This window comes from Bubalus kerabau, chromosome 3 (assembly GCF_029407905.1).
Source record: "Bubalus kerabau isolate K-KA32 ecotype Philippines breed swamp buffalo chromosome 3, PCC_UOA_SB_1v2, whole genome shotgun sequence".
Taxonomy (NCBI): Eukaryota; Metazoa; Chordata; class Mammalia; order Artiodactyla; family Bovidae; genus Bubalus; species Bubalus kerabau.
In genome coordinates this window covers 18,990,940-19,018,355 of record NC_073626.1, presented here as the reverse complement: position 1 = coordinate 19,018,355, position 27,416 = coordinate 18,990,940, and the positions used below count along the sequence as shown (strand labels likewise).

At 41.2% G+C, this 27,416-nt stretch overlaps 1 protein-coding gene across 1 annotated transcript in view; it reads left to right on the top strand.

Annotated features, from left to right (window-relative positions):
• Window positions 1-27,416, top strand: part of DCDC2 (doublecortin domain containing 2) — a 151,968-nt gene that overhangs the window by 49,184 nt on the left and 75,368 nt on the right. Inside the window, exons 5-7 of the mRNA XM_055570775.1 lie at window positions 2,483-2,629; window positions 4,396-4,450; window positions 16,197-16,356. Coding sequence (XP_055426750.1) covers window positions 2,483-2,629; window positions 4,396-4,450; window positions 16,197-16,356 — 362 coding nt within the window. The remainder of the gene's footprint in view (window positions 1-2,482; window positions 2,630-4,395; window positions 4,451-16,196; window positions 16,357-27,416) is intronic.

Here is a 27,416-nt window from a genome sequence, read left to right as displayed (position 1 = left end):
CCATCTCATCCTCTGTCGTCCCCTTCTCCTCCTGCCCCCAATCCCTCCCAGCATCAGAGTCTTTTCCAATGAGTCAACTCTTTGCATGAGGTGGCCAAAGTACTGGATTTTTAGCTTTAGCATCATTCCTTCCAAAGAAATCCCAGGGCTGATCTCCTTCAGAATGGACTGGTTGGATCTCCTTGCAGTCCAAGGGACTCTCAAGAGTCACCACAGTTCAAAAGCTTGGAGAGGCTTAATTCTTTTTTTTTTAACTTTTAATTTTGTATTGGGTATAGCCAACCAGCAATGTTGTGATAGTTTCAGGTGACCGCAAAGGCACTCAGCCACACAGACACATGTATCCATTCTCCCCAGACTCCCCTCTCATCCAGACTGCCACATAACATTGAGCAGAGTTCCATGTTAGAGAAGCTTAGTTCTTAGTGTAATGCCAGACATGAGTGAGATTTTCATGTTGCTTGCTTGGGACACCCCCACACACCCTTAACAGAACATGGTGGGTTAAAAATACCTGCTGGTAGCTGGTAGTTTAGTTGCCAAGTCACGTCCAACTCTTGCAACACCATGGACCAGCCTGCCAGGCTCCTCTGTCCATGAGATTCTCCAGGCAAGAAGACTGGAGTGGGTTACCATTTCCTTCTCCAGGGGATCTTCCTGTCCTGGGAATTGAACTTGGATCTCTTATATTGCAGGCAGATTCCTTACAACTGAGCTAAACAGAACATGAGTAATTCTTATGGTTGGACCATTCCTGGGCATCAGTATACATATAGAAAACATCCCACACAAATTCTTTCAACTCCCTGTTTATAATTCTCATGTTTTGTAGCACAGGAAGAAAGCGGGTCAGCAAGAGTCGCATAAAAGAAGGCTAAGTTCACAGGCTAGAATTTATTCAGTGTCCTTTACCTGTGTAGAGAAAACCAGTCAAATCTTGGCTGTTGCCAGATCCACAACTTTGCTGGCTTTTAATTTCTAGCTGTAAAAGTTAATGATGGATTCAGCTTTTCCTATTTTGAAGGTAAATGAGAGAAGAAGAACATATGGGTCTAGGCCTCCATCTAGGGGTTGGTTTCCAACAGGTTCTCCACCAGGGGCAGATTTACCAGTAGGGGCTGCTGGCAGTGTCCAGAGTCATAGGGATTAGAGATGGCTACTACTCCCGTCCCATGGGAAGAGGCCAAGGGTGCTGTTGACATCCTACAATTCCCAGGACAGCCTCCCACCTCTCCTACAATTATCAGATCCAAAACATCAATAATGTCCAGAGGCGCTGGTCTAGGTCAAGGCAGGAAAACCAGATTATCTGGGTTAAGTGTTGGCATTTAGACTTGTAGGGATAGAAGTGCGTTACTTTAGCATCTTCATACTAACTCAACACCAACACACTTTAGGGGGTTTGGTGGCTGCTTTTATTTTACTCCTTGACTCCATATGATATGGCCTGTCTGCTTAGACAGATCAATGGATTCTTTTTTCTTTGCAAATGTCACTACCCTTAATTTTGTGATATAAGAAGTCTGAGAACTTTTAAAACGATAATCTTAAAATCCTTTCAGTTCCTAACTCTTGTTTATCACCTTCAAAAACATGCATTGTCTTCTTTGTGGCATGGTTTTCTAAGCCGTCTGTTTTTTTCTTGCTCTTTAAACAAACTGTGGGGACACTTTAAATCGTCTAGCAAGGTTATCACTGTTCTCTTAATAAGTAACACATTGTAGTTTGCAGCAGCAGTTTTACAGTAAAAGGGAGGTTCTTGTGAAATCCCTTGATTCTGGGAAGATGACGGAAGGCAAAAAAAGAGAAGCATGAACGCTATGCAGTTCTGCATCATTAATGCTGGCAATGGGTTCTTTTACCTCCTGCCCTCGCACCTCTTGTTTTCTGACCTAGTTCTGTGTGTTTCTATGGAAAATTCTGTCTGAGGGCTGCTCTTGGATGTTCACCTGAACAGTGCATTAAGAAAATAAATTTTCTAAGTGCTCATGGGATATAAAGAGAAGACTCAAACTTCAGTGGAAGCCAAGCTTCATTTAAAGTATGACATTCTCGAAATGGCAACCCACTCCAGTATTCTTGCCTGGAGAATTTCATGGACAGAGGAGCCTGGCAGGCTACAGTCCATCCGGTTGCAAAAGAGTCCGACACGACTGAGCTCACATATACGCATGCGCACGCACACACACACACACACACACACACACACATTCTCTACAAGTTAATTTTCTCCCTCTAAACTCTAAATATGGCAGCAATAGGGGATCCTTATGTTAGACTGCCAGGTTTCTGTACAGCTAGACCATAATTGTATCTGCATTGGTACTTAGCTGAGTCTTATGACTTTGAGACATTTATAATTCAGTGTTTAGCATAGTATCAAATGAGCCAATTTAGGAATAGAGTTTTTAATTGACTCTGATTTTAGCAGTTCTTGAAATGCTTGTTAACATTTGAATTGCTGGCATTCATATTTTGGCAGACTCTACACTTTAGAAGGAAAACTGGTTGAGAGTGGAGCAGAGCTGGAGAATGGGCAGTTTTACGTGGCTGTCGGCAGAGATAGGTTCAAGAAGTTGCCTTACAGTGAATTACTTTTTGACAAGTCGACGATGCGAAAGTCTTACGGGTACGTTTGCATCCTCACTCGCGTCTCATAATTTAGTTATCACTTGAAATAGCATTGAATCTTATGCTATTTTTTTAGAATCTTGTTTATCGGTTAGAAAGGAAAGGATGTCCAATACACCTTGATCGCTGTTTATTTTGCTGTGATTGGAGGTTGAAAACTATTGCATAAAAATATGATATTGAGGAATCTGTGATAGACTGTGTAGTATTTTTTAGCCATTCTCTTATGAATTTATACTAAATATAAAGATTAGTTTTGTGAAAAAGGTACAGGGCAGTGAGCTTCTTATAACATATGCTTTTAGAAGTCTTAAAGATGTTAACTTGATTGAATAATTTTTCAGTTGATGCATAGAGAAATATCTACAGGTGGTTAAGAAATAATATTTTCTACTTAAAAATAATAATGGTAAAATATAGAAATGATATGTCTTTTATACAAATAAGTGGAGCGCTGGGTGTATAGTTATTTCAGGCAAAATTTAAAGGCTACCCTTATAATCGCACACAGTCCACAGAGAACCCTTTTGCTCTGTGAGATGTCGTGCATTTGTGAAGAAGGCCTTCTTTCAGCCCAGTAGGTGGACTGCCGAGGCATGCGTTTGCATGAAGAGCCTTGGCCCCTGCTTGCAGGGACCCTTGGGCTTGCTCATCGTGCCCTGCGGTCCATCGCCACTGCTTTTCCGTGTCTACTTGGCTGGAAAACTGACTTTGTGTAGTTGCTCCTACTCGGATGGGTGACGTGACAGAGATAGAGCAGAACGTCACCAGTGTGTTCTCCATTGATTTGTCGTCCCGTGTAGCTTGATGGAGAGACTAACCAAGGGTTTCTCAATACGGAATGGGTGGAATGGAATTTCAGGGGTGGTGTTTGAAGTATCGCAAAGAACACATTGCTTTCTAGCACTTTAGAACTACTTACCAGACTTATTGCCAACCATCCTTACCCATCCATGAAATCAAGTCGTTCACAGCGTTGCTCTGAGAAGCAGCGCTGGGTTAGCTGCTGTGGGTTGCAGTACGCACTGCAGTGAGAGCTTGTGCTTCTACTTGATGGCGGTGAGAAAACTTGCTCACGGTGGCCTTCTCAGGCAGGTCAGCAAAGTTTGCCTTTAGCTCCGTGGCTTCTTATTTTCAGAGAGTTGGGTTTCGAGCTGGATCTTTTCCTGTAAAGAGACATCTGGGAAATACTTAAAGCCGAAGAGCAGTTTTTAAATTTTTGGTGAGAATGACTGGTTTAGAAACTCCCTGAATATAAATGCCAGTGTTTTACCATTCTGTGCTTCTACCAGATATGATAGACATGATAAAAAAAACTTTATCATTTTTAGTTTTAAACACAATCTGGCAAAATCCTCACTCAGCTTGGGAAATGCCTTTTTTTTTTTTTGAAATGCAAATAAAAGATTTAGGGATTTTATTTTAAGTGATATGAAAAAGTTAAAGGTGGTACTAAATTTATTTGTAAGCATCAACTAAAATGCTATACAAGAAAACATTAAGAATCTTTTGGACAGTGGAAACTAACAACATTGTAAAGCAATTATACTCCAATTAAAAAAAATTATGTTTTGGAATGGAATTTGGAAATGTTTTGGTTGTCTCTGTGAAATTGGGAAAGTCAGTGGTACTTTTTGTGGAATACTGATGTCTATAAATTGTTGAGTTCCAGGTCGGGGTGACAAACTGAGATATTAATTATCTTGCTTTGTATATTATTTATGAATAATATTCAGATTTATAAATTGTAATTTGTTTTCACAGTCAGAAAACCTCTTCACTACCTCCAATTGTAGGATCCAGAAAGTCTAAAGGCAGTGTGAGTATCATATACTTTACTCATTAATGTTCTGTATTTCTATACCATAACAGAGAGACTGTCTTTGGGTTTCAATTAAATTCGAAGAAATAAAACTTGTGGCATATAAGCAATTATGTGAAACAACATTAGAACATTAATGTTACAACTAAGTTTCTAAAGGAGATTTTAGAATATGGATTTCAAAAGAGATTATTTTTTTCCTAATATATAGACTTGATAAAATTTATATCAACTTGAAATCTAGGCAATAATACATAAATGAGAAGAAACGCTGTTTTAGGTCACATCACTGGTCTGCCCAGCGTTGTTTTCTATCACTGTTGAAGACTAAAAAGAAAGTATATGTAACAGAATGGCAATTCTCAGTTACTTTTTAAAAAGATTGAGAATCACTCTAAATAGTTAGCTCCTTATCAGAATCTTTTTCATCCACCATTCATTCATTTATTTGTTACTTCAGCATAATCTATTGAATACCCATTACATGGGAACTGTGACAAGCATTTAGTAGGTAACTTCTTACCTGTTTGTATGTTTTGTCTGTACCCCCTCATGGGGATGAGCTTCATGTCCTGCTGGAGTATTGCTTTGACAGGTCTTCTTAGCTGAAACTTTTCTTTCTGCTCTTTTGGTTGAATTTCCTGACCTGTAGAGGTCAGAATTGATCTGACGTTTTCCCTTTCTGAATTAAATAAGCAGAACTCTTAATTGGTGTCTTGTAAAATAAGAGGCTTCTGGACAATGATATTGTCTCCTAATGATGATTTAGATATTCCTTCCCCTCCCCCTTTTCTGTAATATCGTGTGAAATTCTTGAAAAAAAGTTTTTTTGTGTGTGTGAAGAAATAGTGCTGACCTTGGCCAAGTTTATAAGCTTGGATGCCTGAGAAAATGGTGGTACTATAGCTAATTAGAGGGCAGCTGAGGAAAGAATCACCTGCTTAATTTCTAATGCATTTAGTTATCAATGTCATCACGGAATCTAGCTGCAGACTAAATGGCAGAGACTGAGGACATCAGATGAAAATTTGCAAGTTCATCCACATGACGGTCATAGTCGAAGAGCAGAGGCGTGTCATGGTGATGTTCTTTCCTTGCACCCATCACAGCCTGGCGAGGAGCTGGCTTCATCACACTGTTGAGTGGGAGGATGGGGAAGTGGGAATAGAGAGGGTTGGGGGCAGAGCTCACAGTGAGAGCCACAGAGGACCCATAACTTCATGGATATGGAGAGCAAGGGGAGAGAGAGTATTCCAGTAACTGAAAAATATATTGTAACCATCATAAAGCTAAACGTATGCTAGCATACTAAATCACTTCAGTTGTGTCTGAGTCTCTGTGACCCTATGGACTGTAGCCCGCCAGGCTCCTGTGTCCATGGGATTCTCCAGGCAAGAATTCTGGAGTGGGTTGCCGTGCCCTCCTCCAGGAGATCTTCCCGTCACAGGGAGCGAACCCGTGTCTCTTAGTCTTGTGCATTGGCAGGCGAGTTCTTTAGCACTAGGGCCACCTGGGAAGCCCAAAAAGCTATTTGGGAGACTACCCTTCCGCTTTTCTTCAGGGCTTTGGAGTGGAATCTCTTCCATGTACCATGCACATAGGAGCTCATTAACCCTCACAGTATAGCTGGAAAGGTGATGGTTAAACAGAGACCAAGTGTAGCTGAATAACTGACTCAGATCACAGGGAAAGTTCATGTCAGAACCAAGATCAGGACTCAGGTCTTTACATTCACAATGACTGAACTTTGGGATTAGGTGCCTGTTATTCTTCTGAAATTTAGAATGTCTGATTTTTTTTTAATTAAAAATGTGTTTCCAATTTTCAAATCCATACACAGGAGGCATATATGCACCTCTTTCTTGCTCACTTGTTTGGAAGTTCTTTCGAATCTATGCTGTGAATACTGCGTCATCTAATGATGACTGGCTATGTCTTCTGTGTGTCTGGCCTAGAACTAAGCCCCAGGGAGATAGTATTGAGCAAAAAGACACAACACTCTCTCTTAGCTCTGTCCTACCCAAGGAGACAAAGTTATACAAACGATACCATAAAGCAGTGTGTAATTGCAAAGTGTGATTAAAATGAGAGAAAAGGATAGAACGATATGCAGGAAAATAAAAGGAGAATTTAGATATGTGTGTCAGGAAAAGGTCTCTTTGAGGAAGTGACCTTTAAGGACTCAAAGTTATGTTTTGAGATGAGTTTCCATCTCGTACACAAGCAAAGACCCAACATTATATTGCCATGCTCTGACTTAGAATAACACAGTGATAGCAGAGTCTGTCCCTTTTCTCACAATGCTTTCTCACGAAGCATTCTATAGATTCATCTATCCATTTGTCCAGTCATCCAGCCATCCATCCAACACATGTTTAACAAGCACCTACTGAGTGCCAGGAATTCCTTCAAGCAGCTGGCAGAGATTGGTGACAAGCTTCAGACGTCACAGAACTTTTGTTCTAGTGCCTGTGTCTGTGTGGGGCCAGGTGGGGTGGAAGAATGGGGGTAGACAGACTATAAATCTCTAAACAAATATATAATTTCAGGTGGTGATAAGTGCCATGAGGACAATAAAATGTGGCAGGGCACTTGTTGATATAAAATGCTCTGAGACTGAGACTTTAATGAGATAAAGCAGCCAGCCATACAGGGTGGGGGCAGGGGAGAAAGAGCCTCCATAGCAGAGGAAACAGTCCACAAAGGCCCTCGGGAAAGAGCTTGGTGTAAAGAAAGGGGACAGAAAGAAGGCTGGGGTGGTCTGTGATGAGATTGGAGGGGCAGGCAGGGCCCAATGGTGCAGGCCATGGGTGGAGTTTGGATTTGATTCCTTACCATTTGAGGGGCAGAGGAAGGAAGTGATAGCATTTGATTTCTATTTTTAAAAGATCATTCTGGCTGTGGTGTCTGCAGAGAAGTGGGTGCGGAAAGAATAGAAGCGGGAGGCAGTGGGACGGCTGGAGTCCTGAGTGATGTGGGCGACTGGGACAGGAGGCAGCGGGGGACGTTGTATCTTGTCACTGATGGCTGCATTCATCCAGTAGCCATCTATTGAGTCCATATTATGTTGTGAGCACTAGGAGAGGGGACGATAGAAGATGAGATGGTTGAATGGCATCACCGACTCTGTGGACATGAGTTTGAGTAAAATCTGGGAGTTGGTGATGGACAGGGAGGCCTGGCATACTGTGGTCCATAGGGTTGCAAAGAGTCGGATATGACTAAGTGACTGAACTGAACTGAACTGTTTTAGTGCTTGTGGGGAAGGGGAGGCAGAGATTCCAGAGAAAACCATAAATGTTTGAAGCCTCCATTCTGGAGGAGGAAAAAGACAAACTAATACACAGTTGATATTAATCAGGGATAAACTTGAAGAAACAGGTATCAAGATATGGGAGGAGAAAGAGAGAGTGCAGTACCCCCTGGGTGGCCAGGGTGGGCCTCTTGTAGGAGATTATATTCAGCAGAGGGGCATAACCCCCTGGGCACACAGTGAGGTTCCATGAAACCTATCTAGTGGATTTGTGAGTGACTGGCCGTGAACCACATGGAGAGAATATTCTATGTTGGGCATTCCGAAGTCACAAACTCACAAACTTTTTAAGGGAAGGATCAGTTTGCTCCTTTCCTTTAACTAATTGGTTCCCTGGAGAATGTACATATTTTCAAGATCCTTAACTGCTTGGCACAGAGTCGGGGTGAGTGTGAGTGAAGGGGACGATGGTTGAGCTGGCTTACAACTTAAGGAGCTACTTACTGTTCAGTTCAAGGGAAGACATCCCTGAACTTGTGATGCAAATCAAAGGGGACCCAGAGTTGGATTTTTAGGAATTCTTTTCTCCGCAAGCTTTCTAGGAATGGCTGTATTGCATAATGAAGGGAAGTGTGGGTGGGGGCTGGATAGAGCTTAAAAAAGAGAGAGAGAAAGCTGCTACACTCTCCATAGAGGACCTACTATGCAGGAGTGATGGGTCAGCAAGGCCCCACCCTTGTGGTAGGAAGTGTGGGTAATAGGGTTTGGGGTAAAGGTGAGGAGGTTTGGTGGAGGTTCCAGCAACCCTTTCAAAACAGCCAGGCAATGCCCTGTGCAAAGCAGGAAAAGACCAGAAATCAGCTCTCATATGACTAGGGGGTCACAGAAACACGTACTTTGAGATTCTAACCTGGGAAACAAAAGGAAGAGATAAGTGAATCCTCTGAAGTTCTATTAAGTTTGAAAAATTAACCCACCAGCGGGAGGCTGTCCTCTAGCTGTGAGGTTTCAGCACACAGAGTCCAAGCACCCTCTAGTGGAAGAGACATAAAATCAGGGACGTGCTTGAAAGTTGGAGCCAAAGACTCCCTTACGTTGTCCTCAGTTCAGTTCTTTTCAGTTCAGTCGCTCAGTCGTGTCTGACTCTTTGCGACCCCATGACTTGCAGCACGCCAGGCCTCCCTGTCCATCACCAACTCCCGGAGTTCACCCAAACTCTTGTCCATCGAGTCCTCAGTTGTCCTTAATTCCCAGGTGGCTAATACATCTTGTGATCAACAATTTACAGATTCAAATATGGCAATTGCTCAGGTTTTGGTGAGAAAACATGATTATCCGTGTATCACAAAGTCACGGTGAAAGGTCGATTCTGAAGCTTCCAGAATTCCATTTTGCCTTTTGGGAACCTGTGTCCAGTTTGGATAAAAAGATTTCTCACACTTCCCATCAGCAAATACACAGAGAAACACCAGCCTGAGCCTGAGTGTGGTCCCCTGCTCACAAGGTCTCCTGGATGCTTCGCTGAAATACACACGCTGTGAGTGCTGCTGCGTGTGGCAAATCCCTCACAAAATCACTTTACGAGGGATTTTGTGATGCATTATGGCTTTTGTGTCTTTGGCACATGTTCATGGAGGCTTCAAGTGAGTTTACCACGGTAATGACAGAAACCTGAGTTGACTGGAGCTTGTTGGAAAGAGCCTAGGGAATTATCTAAAACAATCCCATTTTGAGTAGAGCAAGGGGGTGATGGAAGGGCTCTTTTTAGTTTTCTGTTGGTCTGAGCCAGAGGTTTGCTATTTCTATCAGGTATTTTGATATGTGTGTGAGGAAGAAAACAGGACAGTGCTTGAATGATCACATAGGGTCTAGTGTTTGCATGGGATGCCCCGTAAAATGAGGCTGCTGCTTGATTTCTTCCACTTTGGGATAAAATCGTAATCTGTTACTTCCAGGTGACTTTTTAAGGGAACCAAACCATATGATAGCTGTTTCTAGTCCCTGGGGAACTAGCAAGCATCAGTGTAGTAGAAAAGTCAAAACTGGGTAACTCTGAGAAAGTTAATTCCTTTATCTGAAAAACAGTAGTAGAAAAATCAAACCTGGGTAACTTTGAGAAAGTTAATTCCTTTATCTGAAAAAATGCCTATCTATGCATTTGGTAAATATTTGTGTTTATGAATTTAACTCAGATGACCATTATATCTACTACTGTGGGCAGGAATCCCTCAGAAGAAGTGGAGTGGCCATCAGGGTCAACAAAAGAGTCCGAAATGCAGTACTTGGATGCAATCTCAAAAACAACAGAATGATCTCTTTTTGTTTTCAAGGCAAACCATTCAATATCACAGTAATCCAAGTCTATGCCCCAACCAGTAACACTGAAGAAGCTGAAATTGGACGGTTCTATGAAGACCTACAAGACCTTTTAGAACTAACACCCAAAAAAGATGTCCTTTTCATTATAGGGGACTGGAATGCAAAAGTAGGAAGTCAAAAAACACCTGGAGTAACAGGCAAATTTGGGTTTGGAATACAGAATGAAGCAGGGCAAAGACTAATAGAGTTTTGCCAAGAAAATGCACTGGTCATAACAAACACCCTCTTCCAACAACACAAGAGAAGACTCTATACATGGACATCACCAGATGGTCAACACCAAAATCAGATTGATTATATTCTTTGCAGCCAAAGATGGAGAAGCTCTATACAGTCAGCAAAAACAAGACCAGGAGCTGACTGTGGCTCAGACCATGAACTCCTTATTGCCAAATTCAGACTTAAATTGAAGAAAGTAGAGAAAACCACTAGACCATTCAGGTATGACCTAAATCACATCCCTTATGATTATACAGTGGAAGTGAGAAATAGATTTAAGGGCCTAGATCTGATAGATAGAGTGCCTGATGAACTATGGAATGAGGTTCGTGACATTGTACAGGAGACAGGGATCAATACCATTCCCATAGAAAAGAAATGCAAAAAAGCAAAATGGCTATCTGGGGAGGCCTTACAAATAGCTGTGAAAAGAAGAGATGCGAAAAGCAAAGGAGAAAAGGAAAGATATAAACATCTGAATGCAGAGTTCCAAAGAATAGCAAGAAGAGATAAGAAAGCCTTCTTCAGTGATCAATGCAAAGAAATAGAGGAAAACAACAGAATGGGAAAGACTAGGGATCTCTTCAAGAAAATCAGAGATACCAAAGGAACATTTCATGCAAAGATGAGTTCGATAAAGGACAGAAATGGTATGGACCTAACAGAAGCAGAAGATATTAAGAAGAGTTGGCAAGAATACACAGAAGATCTGTACAAAAAAGATCTTCACAACCCAGATAATCATGATGGTGTGATCACTGACTTAGAGCCAGACATCCTGGAATGTGAAGTGAAGTGAGCCTTAGAAAGCATCACTATGAACAAAGCTAGTGGAGGTGATGGAATTCCAGTTGAGCTATTCCAAATCCTGAAAGATGATGCTGTGAAAGTGCTGCACTCAATATGCCAGCAAATTTGGAAAACTCATCAGTGGCCACAGAACTGGAAAAGGTCAGTTTTCATTCCAATCCCAAAGAAATGCAATGCCAAAGAATGCTCAAACTACCACACAATTGCACTCATCTCACACGCTAGTAATGCTCAAAATTCTCCAAGCCAGGCTTCAACAATATGTGAACCGTGAACTTCCTGATGTTCAAGCTGGTTTTAGAAAAGGCAGAGGAACCAGAGATCAAATTGCCAACATCTGCTGGATCATGGAAAAAGCAAGAGAGTTCCAGAAAAACATCTATTTCTGCTTTATTGACTATGCCAAAGCCTTTGACTGTGTGGATCACAATAAACCGTGGAAAATTCTTCAAGAGATGGGAATACCAGACCACCTGATCTGCCTCTTGAGAAATTTGTATGCAGGTCAGGAAGCAACAGTTAGAACAACATGGAGCAACAGACTGGTTCCAAATAGGAAAAGGAGTATGTCAAGGCTGTATATTGTCACCCTGTTTATTTAACTTATATGCAGAGTACATCATGAGAAACGCTGGACTGGAAGAAACAGAAGCTGGAATCAAGATTGATGGGAGAAATATTAATAATCTCAGATATGCAGATGACACCACCCTTATGGCAGAAAGTGAAGAGGAACTCAAAAGCCTCTTGATGAAAGTGAAAGTGGAGAGGGAAAAGGTTGGCTTAAAGCTCAACATTCAGAAAATGAAGATCATGGCATCCGGTCCCACCACTTCATGGGAAATAGATGGGGAAACAGTGGAAACAGTGTCAGACTTTATTTTTCTGGGCTCCAAAATCACTACAGATGGTGACTGCAGCCATGAAATTAAAAGACACTTACTCCTTGGAAGGAAAGTTATGACCAACCTAGATAGCATATTCAAAAACAGAGACATTACTTTGCCAACAAAGGTCCGTCTAGTCAAGGCTATGGTTTTTCCAGTGGTCATGTATGGATGTGAGAGTTGGACTGTGAAGAAGGCTGAGCGCTGAAGAATTGATGCTTTTGAACTGTGGTATTGGAGAAGACTCTTGAGAGTCCCTTGGACTGCAAGGAGATCCAACCAGTCCATTCTGAAGGAGATCAGCCCTGGCATTTCTTTGGAAGGAATGATGCTAAAGCTAAAACTCCAGTACTTTGGCCACCTCATGCGAAGAGTTGATTCATTGGAAAAGACCCTGATGCTGGGAGAGATTGGGGGCAGGAGGAGAAGGGGATGACAGAGGATGAGATGGCTGGATGGCATCACTGACTCGATGAACATGAGTCTGAGTGAACTCCGGGAGTTGTTGATGGACAGGGAGGCCTGGCGTGCCGCGAATCATGGGGTCGCAAAGAGTTGGACACGACTGAGCGACTGATCTGATCTGATGAGTATTTAGCACACAGGAACTACTCAGTAATGTTATCAACTAACATAGCAGTATGAGATGACAATCTTATTCCCTATGCCCCATAAATAGCAATGACTATCCAATTTATGAGTCACTCTGCCCTTCCCTCTCTTTATATAATTTGTCTATGTATTATCTATACTTTATATAATAAACTATGTAAATAGATAAGTATATAATTTATACTATATAATTTATGTCTGTGTTAATTTATTATACATGTTTTTAGTTTTTAGATGTGTCTTGTTTTCTTTTTTTATTGTATATCGGAGTGTAGTTGATTTACACTGTTGTGTTAGTTTCAGGTGTATAGCAAAGTGATTCAGTTATATAAATATATCCATTTTTTTCAGATTCTTTTCCCGCTTAGATTAAGACAGAATATTGAGTAGAGTTCCCTGTGCTATACAACGTTTTTTCTTTTTAAAATAGAAAACATCTGAATTCTTTCCTGTTTTCTAATTACAAAACAATTATTTTTTTCTAAGTTTAATTTGTGCTGTGTTAGTCACTCAGTCGTATCTGACTCTTTGCAACCCCACGGGCTATAAACCCTCCAGGCTCCCCTGTCCATAGAATTTTCCAGACGAGAATCCTGGAGTGGGTTGCCATTCCCTTCTCCAGGGGATCTTCCCCACCCAGGGATTGAACCTGGGTCTCTTGCATTGCAGGCAGATTCTTTACCGCCTGAGCCACCAGGGAAGCTAAGTTTAGTTCTTGTCAAGTGCCTGGCAATTAGTCATTAATCAGTATTTGAATGCATGAGTGTCTGTTACCAAAGCTATGCCTCATATAGTTATTGGAATTAACTAGGCTTTCTTGATTTTCCAAAATCGGTCTTTTGGGTGTCCCTGGAAACCCACTCCAGTACTCTTGCCTGGGAAATCCCATGGACTGAGAAGCCTGGTAGGCTACAGCCCATGGGGGCACAAAGAGTCGGACACGACTGAGCGACTTCACTTTCACTTTCATCAGAAACGCAGTAAATCAGAACTTCTTATATATTCAGCAAGAGAGTTGATGCTTAAAATCATGTGAATCCTCAGTCTCCCCAGGATGGAGTGTCTGTTTCTCCCTTGTTTTACCCCTTTTGTGAATAAGACTTTTCCCAGAGAGCTGTTAAAAAAAACAAAAAACCTCTCATGATGAAATCCAGAGTTTTGCTTTCTTTGTTTCATTTTAGTCCTGATAAGTTGAACAGCATCTCTGAACATTCTAGTAGGCTTGCTAGAAGGGTTACTCCTCTCATTCAAGGCTTTTAAAGTTTTAGAATCTTGAGATGAATAATAAACTAATTTGAAAATAGACTAGAATGTGAGACCAGGCTGATGCTTCCTTCTCATATGATAGTTTTGGAATCTCCACTGTAATCACATTAGCCATTTCTCCTGTCTGGCAGTTTATGGCTTTGCAAGAAATAATATTTGAAGAAAAGGAAAGAAAAAAGACCCCAACTCTGGTTGCAGTTAATGCAATAATTAAGTGGAAACAGTATGTTTAAATTGCAGTTGGAATAGGAAATTAAATTATGCAAAAAAGTGTTATAGATTTGGACAAGTTTTCATACTGTTAATAAATCTATGCATAATTCATTTTCTTGTAGGCTATGACAAAATAGCATAAATAACTTCATTTGTAAAGCTGTGAAATTTTCTATTCTTAATTAGGTGATAGCTAAAGCTATTTAAACACTTCTGGATGACTGAATATCTAAATGTTTAAAATGAGCAGTTATAATAGGTTTCTAGGCAGATTTGTTTATTTAACATTACTACATTTATTTTCAGATACTAGCATAGTACAGATGTTGCATAAAATTGCACCCAATATGGTGTAAATTTGATATGATTTTTAAGAAAAAGATATTAACTCTCTGCTCTTGGAGGAAGCCCTCTGATAGTCTTTGAATAAAACTACATGCCAGACACTGTTTTGTTTAGTCGGTAAGTCGTGTTCAACTCTTTTGCAAACCCATGGACTGTAGTCTGCCAGGCTTCTCTGTCCCTTGGATTTTCCAAACAAGACTTCTGGAATGGGCTGCCATTTCCTTCTCCAGGGGGTCTTCCCTACCCAAGCATCAAACTCACGTCTCCTGCATTGCAGGCAGATTCTTTACCACCGAGCCACAATGGAAGCCTGCCAGGCACTATACCGGTTACTTTATAAATGTTACCATTTCATTTTATGTCAGAGACCTAACAGCAGGCACATTAACCCCATTCAGTTGATAAGGGGTCCATGGGGTCGCAAAGAGTCGGACACGACTGAGCGACTGAACTGAACTCAACTGAACTGATAAGGAAATAGGTTCCAAGAAGGTAGGAACTAGTTACCTCAAGGTCCCATTGGTGGTTGGTGACCGTGCAGTGACTCTGAGTCAGGGTCTCTAAAACTTGCATTATTTCTGCTACCTGCAGCCTCACACCTCACACATTCAGGTAAGTGTAGCACCTGAGTGTCCTAAGGCCAAGGCTGTCTTGTTAGGAGGGAATTTCTTGCACTGAGAATCAGCACAGCTGTTCCTTGGGTACAGTGGCCACACTGTAGTGGCTCTTATGTGGCTCCCCAGGAACTGTACATGAGCCCACCACAGCAGCCACTGAGCTCAACCTCACCTTCATGCTGTGAAGCCCCCTTTTCAGATGCAAGGTCTTCATTTTGAGATGCACATGGGAATCAGAGGCAACCACCATAGGTGTGGTCAGTGGGGTTGTCTTGCAGGAATGGTGGCAGGGGGTATGTGGTCTTGAGCTGCTTGCGTCTATGTTGCTCTGGATTTGCGATTCATAGAGATGGTGGAAGTCACTGACAGATGAGTCAGTATCGGAGGTTTTCTTTAAGCACAGTGTGTGTCTGCTTGTATGATGATACCTGTGTGCTCACTGTGACAACTAGTTAAGAAGGTATTTCTCAATTAGCTGATCAAACTGGGTTTTGTCATCATTCCTCATCCAATAGCTATCTGCTGATTCTTCTGAAGGGTGCAGGAGGAAGAGAATGGTTGAGACAGCGGACTGGCTCTGGTCCTTGCTGGCTATGTGACCTTGGCCATGCTTAACCTCTGAGTCTCACTTGCTTGTCTATATGATGGGGCGATAACAGTACCTGTTTCTTAGGTTATGAGGACTGAGTGAGACAGTTTCATAGCAACACCTGGTATATATCAACACTCAGCAGTTGTCAAGTGCTATTATTTGTTTAAAAATATTTTTAGATGTGGATCATTTTTTTAAAGTCTTTCACATTTGTTACAATGTTGCTTCTGTTTTATTTTTTTGGACTGCAAAGCATGTGAGAGATTAGCTCCCTGATCAGGGATTACATCTGCACACCCTGCATTGGAAGGAGAAGTTGTAACCCCTGGACTGCCAGGGAAGTCCCTCAAGTGCTATTATTTTTATTCTCCGTTCCCTGGTAGACCCCTCCTCTGCCACCAGGAAGAATTTAATGTAGGTAATGGACAGAAGCAGAATCAGCACAGAACTCCCACCTCTGGCCCCTGCCCCTTTCACCACGTTAGTGACTTGTACTTACCACTCAAGGCGTTCATCAGCCGATAGTAAGAGTTAATCTTTTGCCACGTAGGGAAATGATCGCCAGTCTAAGTCAACAATTGGATCCAGTGACAACTCATCTCCTCAGCCCCCAAAGAGGAAAGGGAAAAAACATGCGAATTCGGAAAAACCCACGAAAGGGAAACAAAATGCCAAGTTAAAGAGTTCACCACAAGCAATCCCAAACAGTGGTAAGTTTGTTATTATTATTATATTGTTATTACTGATGATCATTATCTTAAGGCTGTGATATAGTTTTAATTTGTAAGTAGATCTGTTTGTTTTCCTGGACTCGCAGAGTATTTGTCGCTTATGAGTTTTCAAAGAAGACTTTCTGTGTATGAGAGATTGCTGGTGTTTTTCACGCTTAATTTCTAGTTGTAATTAGCAATTGTGCTATGAGGATACGCTTCAAGAGAAAATATTTCCTGAGTGTTCTTATTGAGAAAGGTAAATTTTACCATCCTGTGTTCCAGCTAAAAGTGCTTGATTAACATTTTTACCACCTACTTGTGATCTCTCTTATTTGTGTGTCTACAACTCTTGTTCACATTTATTACTAACTGCTTTTAGTCACAGATCACTTTTTCAAAAAGGTGTTTCACTGATATCCAAGAGAACACCCACACAACTTTACCAATAAACAGTATGTACGGATTTATTAATAGTTACATACCTTGCATTACCAGTTGAGAGACGGTATAAAATAATTTAAAGCATTTTGCATTAATACAAGATTATAGGATAAAAGTGTGATAAACTAGGGCTTCCCCGGTGGCTCAGCTGGTAAAGAATCCACCTGCAGTGTGTGAGACCTGAGTTCGATTCCTGGGTTGGGAAGATCCCCTGGAGAAGGGTACGGCTACCCACTCCAGTATTCTGGCTTGGAGTATTCCATGGTCTGTATGATCCATGGGGTCGACTAAGGAGGCATGCTGTCAGAATTGTGACCTTTTCACGTTAGCTTTTCGTGAAGACGGGCTCTTTTTGGTTTCACTCCAAGCATGGTCTCAGTGGGATGAACACATGAGTGTCGGGTGATGCTGTGGGCAGCTGGGCTGGCTGGGACACGGCTGCAGGAGTGACTGCTTCTCCCTCCCCCTGGGATCCACTCACCTCCGCAGGAAGATGTGCTGGGCTGCTCTGAAAAGGGGTGAATGGGATCAAGTTTCAGATTCATGGCTAGAGCTTTGTCTTCCTCCTGAGAGCTCCAGCTCACTTCTAAGTCCATACAAAGCGTCACATTAGAATCACAGCTCATGTGGGGTTCACTGCTAAGGAGACAGCACAAACTTGTGTGAGGGCTTAGAAGATGCTGCTCAGATGGTTACAGGGTCAGAAGAGAGACGTGCGAGATGAAGTTAAAAGAGCAGGTGAAATGAAGGAGTCAATTCCACAGAGAAGAAAGTGGAGGGGGCTTAAGGTTTCAGAGATTTAAATGGTAATTAGCTGGAAGCCCAGAGTCCTAGATTCTTGTCCCAGTTCTGCTCTTGACTTTGGGCAAGTCATTTAACTTTCTTTGGCCCCATTAGCTTTCTGCAATATGTGGGTTCATATTAAGATTTATCTTCATAGTTTTGATTTCATCTTTAAGTTTGTTCAGTCCTTTCCAGTGACCATGAAATGGGGAAGCCAGGGTAAAATGTAGTCAATGGACGTTTAGTGAATGCTTGTTGTATGGAAAAAGTTAGTCGCTCAGTTGTGTCTGACTCTTTGCGATCCCATGGACTGTGTAGCCCGCCAGGCTCCTCCGTCCATGGAATTCTCCAGGCGAGAATACTGGAGTGGGGTTGCCATTCCCTTCTCCAGGGAATCTTCCTGACCCAGGGACTGAACCCAGGTCTCCTTCATTGCAGGCAGATTCTTTACCATTGTTGGATGGCAGGCACCAAAGGAAAAAGCTAGCCTGAAAAAGCATGCTTTTACATGGGAACATTAAACATAATAGAGGGTTTATTTTAATCAGTATATACGAGATTGCAAAATCATCAAGGCCATGGGATATGTCTTACTAGTTAATTTTTTTCAATCCCCAATAACTAGGTCTGAGAGATGAGACACTTAATAGATACTGGTGAATGAATGATGGAAGTTACAAAATAGATGTCTCTGTAATATTTTAAAACCCACTAAGAAACAAGACTCACGTTAAACTTTTCATGAATCATTTTTGATTAAAGGCTTTTATGAAATGTTACTTGCTTGTTTTCTGTGTGGCTCTTAGTAGCTTATGAAAATCCTAGGTCCTACTCTCAATTTATGTTTTGAAAATCTTTAGATTTAGCAGTTTTCCCTCAAGAGAGAGGGGACCATCATCTCTTCAGGTTATTTCACTCATGGAAACATGGAAACACAAGAGGCTGAATCAGCATTTCCATGTTTTACAGGAAAGTAACCATTATTAAAAAGTCAAATTAGCAGTGTTTTTGCCTTTGTAGAAATTCATAGTTTTCTCTTTTTTTAAAGATTTTTTCCCCATATTTTCAAGGATCTCTTTAAAAGATTTGTTGCTGATGTGGGCCATTTTTAAAGCGTTTATTGAGTTTTTTATGATATTGCTTCTGTTTTGAGTTTTTTTAGTGTTTTGGCCACGAGGCTTGTAGGATCTTAGCTCTCCGACCAGGGATCAAACCCGTACCTGCTGCTTTGGAAAGCAAAGTCTTAACCACTGGACCGACGGGGAAGGCCCCACAAATAGTTTTCAACAATAGTTTCATCTGTGGGGGGTGAAAATAACCAAAACATGTTGAACATGGAAACAAGTCACATTTTTAAAGTGCTAAGAAAATGTAGAAGCCCTCAGCTGTTCTTCCCCAGTCTTTAGAGAATCTGCACTGGTTTTAATTGCCCACGATAATTGTACATTTTGCAATGTGGTTTTATAATGTGTAGATAGTAGGTTTTCACTGCTATATCCCGGTGTTACATAGGACAACGGCTGGTGTCTTTTAAATGAAGGTTTGGGGAATTCTTGTTCCCAGTAAGAGGCTTTTGGGCTTCCCAGGTAGTGCTAGTGGTGAAGAACCTGCCTGCCAGTGCAGGAGACGTAAGAGACGCAGGGTTGATCCCTGGGTCTGGGAGATCTCCTGGAGAAGGAAATGGCAATCCACTCCAGTGTTCTTGCCTGGAGAATCCCATGGACAGAGGAGCCTGGTGGGCTACAGTCCATGGGGCCGCAGAGTCGGACACGACTGAAGCAACTTAGCACGTACATGTGCACAAGAGGCCTACACCGTGGATTTAGAAGCATATATAAGAGTTTAGACGAAGCATCTTGTATCTTTTCATCTTGATAGAAAGAACATATGACCTGGAAAATGAATCTTGGCTTCCAAAACAATTTTCCCAGGGAAAATGAAAAAAAGCTTTTGTACCGTTTACGAGATTAAATCATCACTTGATAAGTTTAGGGATATTAGCTTAAATCCCTACTTTTGAAAATTGAGCTGTTTCTCCTTATCAGATCTCCCTCCAGATGTCTTTGGCTTTAGGAGATTTTCTAGGTTATATTAGCAAAAGTATTGGTCTTTATTTCTCTCTCTCTTTTTCCTCCTTCAGTCTCCAAATTCAGTTATTATTGCAGTTGCTTTTTGCTTTAATAGCATCTGTTTTAGTAATTAGAACCAAGTGTGTGATTTTGGACATTTGTGCCTCCAGAGGGCTCTTATTCTTTAGAAAGGGAAAAGCAATAAAAACTTGAAACAAAATGAAAGGGAAGGTATATAGAGAGTCAAGCTAATGAGCCAAAAATGCAGGAAATTAATACTGCATTGCATATTTGAAAGTTGCTAAGAGGGTAGATCTTAAAAGTTATTACAAGAATAAAAATTTTGTAACCATGAATGGGGACAGATTTTGACTAGACTTATTGTGATGATCAATTCTCAATATATACAAATATCACATCAAAAAATGCAAGAATTCTATTTTAGCGATGAAACAGTTTTTGATGCTTAAAATATTTTAAATTTGGAATGATGTAATCTATCCAATTTTATTTCTAAGTGTTAAAATTTTAGAGTTAAGATGCATAACTATGCTTCCTTCAGAGCATATGTTAAATTGTGAAGATTTTTTATCAGTGTTCTTTAGTGTTCTCATATTAATTAGAAAAAAAGGGAGACTTCATAGGCTATCTTGATTTTTGCAATCATTACGATTATAGTTATACATTTTGGCCTTTTATGTTTCTGCTAATATTTATTGATGTTCTGGTATCTAGTGCTTCAGGAATGAGCAGTGCTGATAACAGTCTGTAGATGGCAACCTGGGTCTAATTTTATTTCTTTTTCTATTTTCTTCATTTTTTTCCCCGACTCAGTTTCTCTCTATAATAGTAAAGCTTAATAATTCAAGCAGAGCTTTGACATATTTCTTCAGGGAAACAAATCTCATTTTCTTTTGGTAGCCAAGATGCAAAGTAAGATTGGTTGGTGATTGATGAAGTTGGGCGTGAAATGCATTTTTAGTGCTGCATTTAAATACCGGCTTAACTGACCAGCATATGTTTTCCTTACACTTTCCACCTGAGTGGTGCCTGAAGATAGGTTTCAGAGGCTGTTAACTAGTTATGGTCTCCTCTCTGAGAAAAATTTTAATAATGATTGCTTTAAAGTGTTTCGGGATTGATTGTATTCACTGATATTTTTAATAATTTTTACATTAAAAATTTAGTGTTTTTAGAGCTCTTGGAACACAGGAAGTATAGTGGGTTTAAGGCTCCTTCGAAATACTGGGAAAGCTATAGAGAAAATAGCTTAGTCTGTACTGCTGTGGTTTATGTGGTATTGATAACTATATATTTTTTAAAGCAGAGTATTAAAATGTAAGCTTCCCCAGTGACTCAGTGGTAGAGAATCTGCCTGCCAGTGTAGGAGATGTGGATTTGGGAAGAACCCTGGAGAAGGAAATGGCAACCTACTCCAGTATTCTTGCCTGGGAAATCCCATGCACAGAGGAGCCTGGTGGTCTGTAGTCCATGGGGGTCTCAAAAGAGTGGGAGATGACTAAAGTAACCACAATTAGAATGTAAGCAAAACCAAGACCTGTTCCTTTTTTTTCTTTTGCCATGAAGCGCAGCAGGTGAGGTCTTCGTTTCCCTACCAGAAAGCAAACCTGTGCCCCCTGTAGTGGAAGGACAAAGTTCTAACCACTGGACTGCCAGGGAATCCCCACGATTAGTTTTCTTTTGAAGGATGCGATTCCCTTTCTGTGTGGGCATGCTCGTAAACACACATGGGCTAGTACCCTTGATGTAGTTCCTGGCTTGTTCCCAGCATCGTTCAATGAATTTCCAAGGATCGTGTGATGTTTAGACTCATGAATGATGGGGGGGAGGCGCACGTCTGGGGAAGGATGTCTGAATATTATGACCTTGCTGGGTGACTGCCCTTGGGTAGTCATGCTCTTGAATTTTTCTAATACTTACAACCTGCATGGGGTTTGCTTCGTCGCCCTGAGCTTGAAGCATTACAGCAGTCCACCCTCAGAATCAGATCAGGGAACATGGAAACTTGAGCTGCTTTCGTTCAGCTGATGAACCAGCTCAGGCACTTGCATGGTTCCTCATCACAGGTGACTCAGGATAAAAACAGGAAGCAAGGGACTTCCTGGTGGATTCTGATATCAGGAATGTCTGTGATGCTGATAGTGGGAGGTGACAGGGTGGAGTTCCGGGAAGGGGAAGAAGTAGTCATGGGATTTATTACATTTCCTCCTCCCCAACTTCCTCTTTCTGTTGCCAGCCCTGCAGTGAAATAAAACCAGGAGAGGAGCTTGGTCTATTAGAGGATCAGCAATTGCGAGGGCATCATTTACACTCGAGACACAGATAAGCTCTGGGTGGGGAAGATGCCCTGGAGGAGGAAATGGCAACCCACTCCTGTGTTCTTGCCTGGAAAATACCATGGACAGAGGAACCTGGTGGGCTACCGTCCATAGGGTTGCAAAGAGTCGGACACAACTGAGCTCACACACGAGCACACGTACACACACAGATAACCAGCCAGCAGAGTATTCTGCTCAGAGTAGCACTCAGTGTTTGTGTGTGTGTGCAGGTCAGTCACGATTGAAATTAAGGGTGACCGATTCCAAACGCAGAGTAACGGTGCAACTCTGAAGTTTCTGTCCCATCAGTGCAGTGGTCTTCCTCCAGTCACTGTCCCTAGTTCAGCATCAGAAACCTCCTGTGCACAGCACCAGGAAAGATGAAAATGCATTGACATCTCAGATCAAAAACAGAAGCAGAGTCATTCTGTAGAGTCATTGAACACCAACAAATAGTAGCAAGAAAATGGATTTAAACTGTACTTAGGGATTCAAAGAAAATGATTCTTCAGGATTCTAAAATTTTTTTTTTGTATGAGGTGAAGATTTCACAGTCTGAAAATGAATGATTATTCCCCCATAACTGTAAAGCTACCAAAAATATCCAATTGAACGAATAGACAGTTCCCATGTGAGATAAGCCCAAGTTGTATTAAGAGTGCAAGGGAACAATGACTTTTACTTAATTAAAGAAGACCATTTTTGCTCCTCACTGGCACCACAGTTCTCAGTGAAAGTGAAAGTGAAGTTGCTCAGTCCGACTCTTTGCGACCGCATGGACTGTAGCCTATCAGGCTCCTCCGTCCATGGGGTTTTCCAGGCAAGAGTGCTGCAGTGGATTGCCATTTCCTTCTCCAGGGGATCTTCCCAACCCAGGTATCGAACCCGGGTCTCCCTCATTGCAGGCAGATGCTTTACCGTCTGAGTCACCAGGGGGCCCAGTGGCTTCATCTAATTTCAGAATGAGTGGTGTGGGCTGTCATTGTTCTGAAAGATGAGAGGGTTAGCCATCTAGGACAGAAACTTAAAAGGAACCAATATGCGCAGTTACTAGCAAACGGTCTCCATATTTTCTCTGGTGCTTTTCATCCTTGAATGTTTTGGATCTATTACACTTTCAGCTTGGTAAGGTTTGCTAACTGAAACAAGAGTTCCAGATCTAATTACCACAGCACCCGATAGCATTTAGATGGATGAGTTCACCCCTTAGGAATTTTTATTTTCTGAGCAAACATCAGACGAAAGGGACAAAAGGAATAAAAATTTTCTGTAGAGATAGATATAAGGCAATTTTTCACTCGTGAGGCAGGCAGGTTTGCTGTCTAATTTTTAGAAATTAGTTGAGAGAACCATCAAATTCTCTTTAGACTTTATTCCCAGGTTCACCCTGAGGTTCTAATTTAGAAGCACGATTATGGTTATTTAGCATTTTCATCATAATGGAACATTAATGAAAATGAATGTGAATACACTTCGATAAAGTACAAAGTGCCTGAAGAGGCTAGTGGTTAATAGCAGTGTCTATGTAAGGAGATATGAATTAGTTTGAAATGGTCTCCACGTCAGAAATGAAGAACTTTAGTATCTAGAATTAGGGAGCCTGGAGATGGGGAAGTGAGGAGGGTCCTCATTGTTTTTTTAATTCTTGAATTTTTAAATTTTATTGAAGTATAGTTGATTTACAATGTTAATTTCTGTTGTAAAGCAAAGTGCTTTAGTTATATATATATGCATATATATCTTCTTTTTCATATTCTTTTCCATTTTGGTTTATCACAGAATATTGAATATAGCTCCCTGTCCTATACAGTAGGACCTTGTTGTTTATCCATCCTAGATATAATAATTTGCATCTGCTAATCCTAAACTGCCAGTCCTTCCCTCCCCAACACTCATCCACCTTGGCAGCCCCAAGTCTGATCTGTCATCTATGAGTCTGTTTCTCTTTTGTAGATACATTTCTTTGTATCCTATTTTAGATTGTACATATAAATGATATCATATGTTATTTGTCTCTCTTCTTTCTGACTTACTTTGCTTAGTATGATAATCTCTAGGTCCATCCATGCTGCTGCAGGTGGCATTATTTTGTTCTCTTTTATGGCTGAGTAGTGTTCCTTTATATATATAAATACACACCACATCGTCTTTATCCATTCATCTATCGATGGACATGTAGGTTGTTCCCATGTCTTGGCTTTTGTCAATAGTGGTGCTGTGAACATAAGAGTTGTGTGTATCTTTTTGAGTCATAATTTGGTCTGGATATATGCCCAGGAGTGGGATTGCTGGATCATATGGTAGCTCTATTTTTGTTTTCTAAGGAACCTCTCTATTGTTTCCCATGGTGGTTATCCCAGTTTACATTTGAGAGGGGATCCATTATTAATTCATGTTGCCCCAGGTAGCTGCCTTCTTACTGCTTCCCTCCCTCTCCCTTTAAAGACTCACTTGCCACCCTGGTCTGAAGCTCAAAGCTAAGGAAGTCTCTGCAGAATAATGAAAAACTCAAAGAAGGTTGGTAGGCTTAGAAAGAAGTAGGAGGAAAGAGAAGAAGAAAAAGGTCAGCAGTGGGGTGGGGGCAAAATCATTCCTTCTAAAAACATTTTTAAAAGCCAAAAATATCCCTACTCATTCATTTTCTTTCACTTTAGTCAGTTTCTAGGTTAATCTTTCTCTATTTGCTCTGTTGCATTTTACTGTCAGCATGATGAGTCTGCTCCTTGGAGGAGAGGTATAAAGATGGGGACAAACATGGGTTTCTTCTCATGAAGATTAAAATTGAGTTGGAGACTCAAAAACTTCTGTAGGTCAAGGTCGGATATTATGGATAGCAGAAGAAGGTTCATGGAAAAGGCTTTGAGAACAGAGGAGGGAGGCTACATATGACTGCTGAGATTGGGAACTGATATTTGAGAGATATTCTGGGCATAGATTGGGGGATGGGAGGAAGGAAAACCAAGACTGAGTTCAGCATTTTAAAATCTTGAATGCATTTTAAACCCAGAGTAGTTAAATGTTAATTAATCCTCCAAATTAGAATAGTAATTTAATTTAACGTAGGCAGGGAAGGACAGGGATTTCACAGATTTGTTTACTGGACAGTGGAGAATTGCTGTGACTTTTTTGTTTGTTTGCTGGTCTTTTTTTCCCCTCCGGGCTTTTCCTGGATGGCTTAATCTTATAATGTGAATTTTATATACTTTCTCAGATTAACTCAGAGGTGCTCATGTACTCTTCTTAAAAATCATAATGGTGACAGAGAACATCACAGTTTACATTGAAGGCCTTTACCCATAAAAACAACAAAAATGGTGACTTCTCCTTAAAGTGACTGAAGGAGTTCCGTTCTTATGTATCCCTCACCATGAAACACCCTTAACGCATCCTTATGGATAGGACACGGAAATTTGTCTCCAGGTTCAACCACTTTTCTTAGACTAAGGGTTCTATTTCTGACTACTTGCAGCGTCTACCTTGATTTCTCCCAGGCACCCTACATGCACATGTCTAAAAAAAAGTTCTCCAAGCCTTGAGTTGCCTCTGTATATTTAGTTTTCCTCACATATTCCTTGTCTCACCATACTGTGAAGCCAGAAAGAAGCCTGGGAGTGGTTGTTTGTGGGCGGAGTCAGAGGAGGCATCTATAGTTCCTGCCAGTTGGCAGTGGAAATCCAGGACAAGACCAGTCCCTGCTCCATTCCTTTCTAATCCCCTTCCCCTCATGCCTCCCATCATTTTAATCCTGTTAATGTAAGAGTCAGCCTAGACTTTTCCTTGTCCCTCAGTCTCCTTTGTCCCTGCTTGTCCCTCAGTCAGGGCTAATTTGCACAGAGTCTCTTGAATCTGGTTCTGCTCCCCTGGTCCCTCCTGATTTAAGCTCCCTGTTTATCCTGTAGACTTCTGTAGCCTTCTAGGTCAGATCTCCTGAGTGCCCTCCCAGTCTGTCCTTCATAACTACCAGCCATGTCCTAAAACCGCAAACCCGTTTCTAATGGAATTCCTTTAGGAGCTTCTCTTGTTCATGGCCTTCCTTTCCCACTTCATCTTCCGCCAGCCTCCGGCATGCATGTCACAGAACTCATCTAGAGCTGATGGCATGAGCTGTTGCATGTCCTCTGTATGGGCCTAGAATACCCTCCGAGTTCCCATCAACTTTATCGTCTGTAAGACTCACTGTGGCGTTGTGGCTTCTGTCACGTTGGTCCCGACACTCTCAGCGTTGAGTCTTCCTCTCTCTGGCTCCAACAGCAGACGTGACTGTGCCATAGTGCACTTTACATGGCCTTTTCCCACTGGTCTGTGAACAGTTTGTGAGCCAGGACTCCTCCTTATCAGTGTGTTATTCATCTTCTCCAGGGTCCAGCATCTGGCTCAGTTGCTAACATATATTAATAGTTAGCTCTCCATAAAGTGTGATGAGAGCATGATGGAATTTTTCCAAACATACTTTCCAAAGTATGACTTTTTTTTTTTGCTATGCTTTTATTTGAATTTAGGCATTGCAATCATTTATGATGACATTTCTTGATGAGAGTTAGCTTGATTAAATCAAATTGGCTAATCAGATATCTCCCAGTAACATAGAGATTCACAAGGTCTCTGTCTGCTAGAGTGTCCAGGCAAAAGAGATATGCATCCATGTAAGTGGAGATATTTTGTTTAAATTCAAGGGGAGGTAATTGGTTAGAGAAAAAGACTGCTTACTTAAGAAATCAATATTAAAGCTGAGGTGCAATATATGGCTCTACATGGGGAAACCTGAAACATTAATCTCCTTATAATTTGATTTAGAAAATCCACCTGGTTCGATGGCCCCTGAATTGGTGTACTGTGCTGCCAAGATAACAGTTTTAAGAAGATACCACTAAAAAACTGAGGCTATTAAAACTAAGCTGAACTGATAAATTTTCCTCAATTTATACTGTGAAATTATTCTTTGTGTAGTACTGTCTACATATCGAATTTTCCATTAATAGAGGATTTAAAAGCCACTTTGGATTGGAGATTATTTACATTTCTATTTTCTCACTTTAAATGGTGGAGCATAACTTTCAATCAGGCGCCCCCACCCCCACCATGAAATTTTACAGGAGGCTCGGTCAGCCTCCTGATGATTCTCTTGTTCCCACACAGACCCAGGCTACTCACTCTTCTCTGTTATTTTTTTCTTGTACTCTATTCTCTTAAGCTCCAAGGAGAAGAAATGTCTGAAGTTTTGGAGATCTTTCTCTTTCCTTGAGCATCCCAGGATCTGTCAGAAGAGCGAGTGGCTACATAGACACATACACTGGTATACCCTGGGCACATTTTTTAAAAATAAACTTTTCAGGGACATATAACATATAACATATTTGGGCTTCCCTGATAGCTCAGTTGGTAAAGAATCCACCTGCAATGCAGAAAACCCTGGTTCAATCCCCTG